The 2747-nt window shown below is 43.9% G+C and overlaps 1 protein-coding gene across 2 annotated transcripts in view; it reads left to right on the top strand.

The window, feature by feature from the left end:
• The window catches only part of LOC106528276 (TSC22 domain family protein 2), a 50271-nt gene extending 47911 nt beyond the window's left edge, over positions 1 to 2360 (top strand). For both annotated transcript variants that reach the window (XM_014023410.1, XM_014023411.1), the window contains one exon: positions 554 to 2360. In XM_014023410.1, the coding sequence (XP_013878864.1) occupies positions 554 to 889 (336 nt within the window). In that variant the 3' untranslated portion in view covers positions 890 to 2360. The remainder of the gene's footprint in view (positions 1 to 553) is intronic.
• The last annotated feature ends 387 nt before the right edge of the window (positions 2361 to 2747 follow it).

Below are 2747 nucleotides of genomic sequence, written 5' to 3'. Positions count from 1 at the left end.
GTAAAATATATGTTTATCAGATAAAGTCTAATGTTACAACTAATCGGGGATCCCTTTAATACTCCGTCGTAGATACTGAAGCTAAACCTGAATTATTAATTTTTTTTTTTTTTACATGTAACATTTTAACTGACGTTATTCTTCCAGTAAAAAGACGTGTAAATACTCGTCCCGACACATTTTAAATCTGACATGAAACTGATCACTATGGTAACGGGGTGACACGTGGTCACGCAAACTCACATGAAGCCGATGTCAGACAGAGTAGACCGTCTCATTTGGACCGCCCATGTGGCCCAGCCCATGAATTGAGACACAGCCAATGATCTTTGGGGGTCACACCTGGAGGGGGGCGGGGTTTAAAGTGCTTTGTTTGCATTTAAAGAGGAATTCAGACCAAAGTGTTGCAGTTCTACTGTATAAAGACTCCAACTGATTGATTTAATGTGAAAAAGGAGGATTTAAAAGCTTCATATGTCCCCTTTTAAAGGCTCAGATCTGTCATCTGTGTGTGTGTGTCTGTGTGTGTGTTGACCCGTGTTGTTCTCCTCAGGACCTGGTGAAAAGCCATCTGATGTACGCGGTGCGTGAAGAGGTGGAGGTCTTGAAGGAGCAGATCAAGGAGCTGACTGAGAGGAACTCTGTTTTGGACCYGGAGAACATCGTGCTGAGGTCTCTGTTGAACAGCGAGCAGCTGTCTCAGATGTCCACCCAGACGCCCACCGCCGCCGCCGCCGCCATCCCCGCCTCCTCCGGCTCCACGCCGCCACAGCAGGGACTCAGCCACCCTCAGCTCCAGCAGCATCACCCCAAACCCCAGCAGCTTCAGACGCCTCAGTCCCAGACTCAGCTGGATGCTGGACAACAACCCAACATCACCTCAGCTTGAAGAGCACCTGGCCTGCACCGGACCGGACACACAGWAGAGCATCGTCTCGTACAACTCGTCATATTTAGTGTTTGTGAAATTCAGAAGAAACAAACTTTGTCCTTAGCCACCAGCTTGACCACAGAGTACAGTGTGTGTGTGTGTGTGTGTGAGAGAGAGTGAATGAGTGTGTGTGTGTGTGTGTGTGTGTGTGCATCTGTACTGTGGGCCTTTCCAGTGTTAATGCAATCATTGAGGGACTTGTAAGTGTGGAGGAGCTTGTGGGTGGGTTGTGGGGTCTTGGTTTCATCTTTAGGATCTGTTCTAAACTAAACCAAACCTCCCAGTTTGACCTGAAACCTGCTGAAAGGAGCTGCACACAGGTGTGTGTAGAGGACGAACACCGCTGTGATTGTTGAAAGTGTTTTTTTGTTTTTTGTAAGTTCTTTTTAAAGACATGGCGTGGGTAGGTGGGTCTCTTTAGTCTGGTTGTTTCAAGTTGTGATCTGAGAACTGGGAGCGTCTTTTTGTTGTTTTTTGTTGTTTTCTCGGAGCGCCACACCCCTGCCGTTACTTTCTCATCAACTCTTGCATCTGTCTTTTTTTTTAGTTCTACTGTTATAAGTGTTTTATTTATTACAGGGCTGCTACTTTCACGAATGAACAATTTCTATTGAACCGTGGCCCGTCTCCTTTTTTTCTTCTACAGTGTTTTAACAGATCGGCCAAACGTCCATCACTCTGTGGTGGTTTAAAAAAAAATCTGACAAATGTTCAACACTAACTCCGATATTACGCTGCGATTGCCAATTCATTAGCTTGAGCCCAACTGAATGTAAATTTTTGTACAGCATAAAGTATTACAAGCCTTGACGGGCAACATCAGATGTTTATAGAAGCCAGCAGAGGGGGGCGGGGCTGTTCTGTTCAAGAAAGCTCAATTAGTTGATCTTAAAGCGAATTAGTATTACCATACCCTCCTCGCATTTTATTCCCTCCGCTGGTTTTCCCAGTGGTGAGTGGGAGGAGGGGGGCGTGAAGCTGTGAAATCATTCATACAACGTACGTCAACCAAAGATGCAAAGCTGTGTAAAACTGATTACTTTTGATGCAAATGCACACGTGTATTTTTTATTTTATTTTTATTTTTTGTTACTTCTTCCTTCACGAGAGATTTTTGTTGCTGTTCAGCATGTTCTGCATGATCTGTAATCTTCAAACCACTTTCTTACCTCATTTTTATTCAGCACTCTTATTGTAAGATAGTCTGTGAACAGTGTAAATGGGGGAGGGTTCTGGTCGGGTAGGGGGGCGGGGCTTGTTGTTGCTTAACAGCGAGTTGAAAATAAACCTAGTGTTGCCGACACTAGTGGCAGAAAAATGAAGTGAGCCATGTTTTGTTCATTTACTGGTGTTTGAATTTCATAATGCCAATAGTTTTGTTACTTTGCAAATTTTAATGTATTTAAATAAAAGCAATATTCAGATTCCACAGAGGTCTCTGTTTAAACTCCTGGAACCAGTTTCACACGTGGAAGGAAGCTCTTTATGACCAAAACACCCAGTTTTAAAACTTGTAACCCCCGTTGGAAATGTTAATTTGTTATTACGCAAAGGAACCTGCATATTCTAACCCAGAGGTCTGCAGCCTTTACTGTCAAGAGACATTTCTGCTCCTTGGCTCACTAATGAAATGTGTCCAGAGCTGCAAAACAAGATACTGCTGGTCCACGGGCCTTTTCAAGGCCTTTTCAGGAACCTTTATGGCCAGTGAGTGACATTATAAAACTAAAGAATACACTCACCGGCCACTTTATTAGGTACACCTGTCCAACTGCTCGTTAACACTTAATTTCTAATCAGCCAATCACATGGCGGC

The sequence above is a fragment of the Austrofundulus limnaeus genome, unplaced genomic scaffold (assembly GCF_001266775.1).
Source record: "Austrofundulus limnaeus strain Quisiro unplaced genomic scaffold, Austrofundulus_limnaeus-1.0 Scaffold367, whole genome shotgun sequence".
Classification (NCBI taxonomy): Eukaryota; Metazoa; Chordata; class Actinopteri; order Cyprinodontiformes; family Rivulidae; genus Austrofundulus; species Austrofundulus limnaeus.
This window is presented reverse-complemented; position numbering and strand designations above follow the sequence as displayed.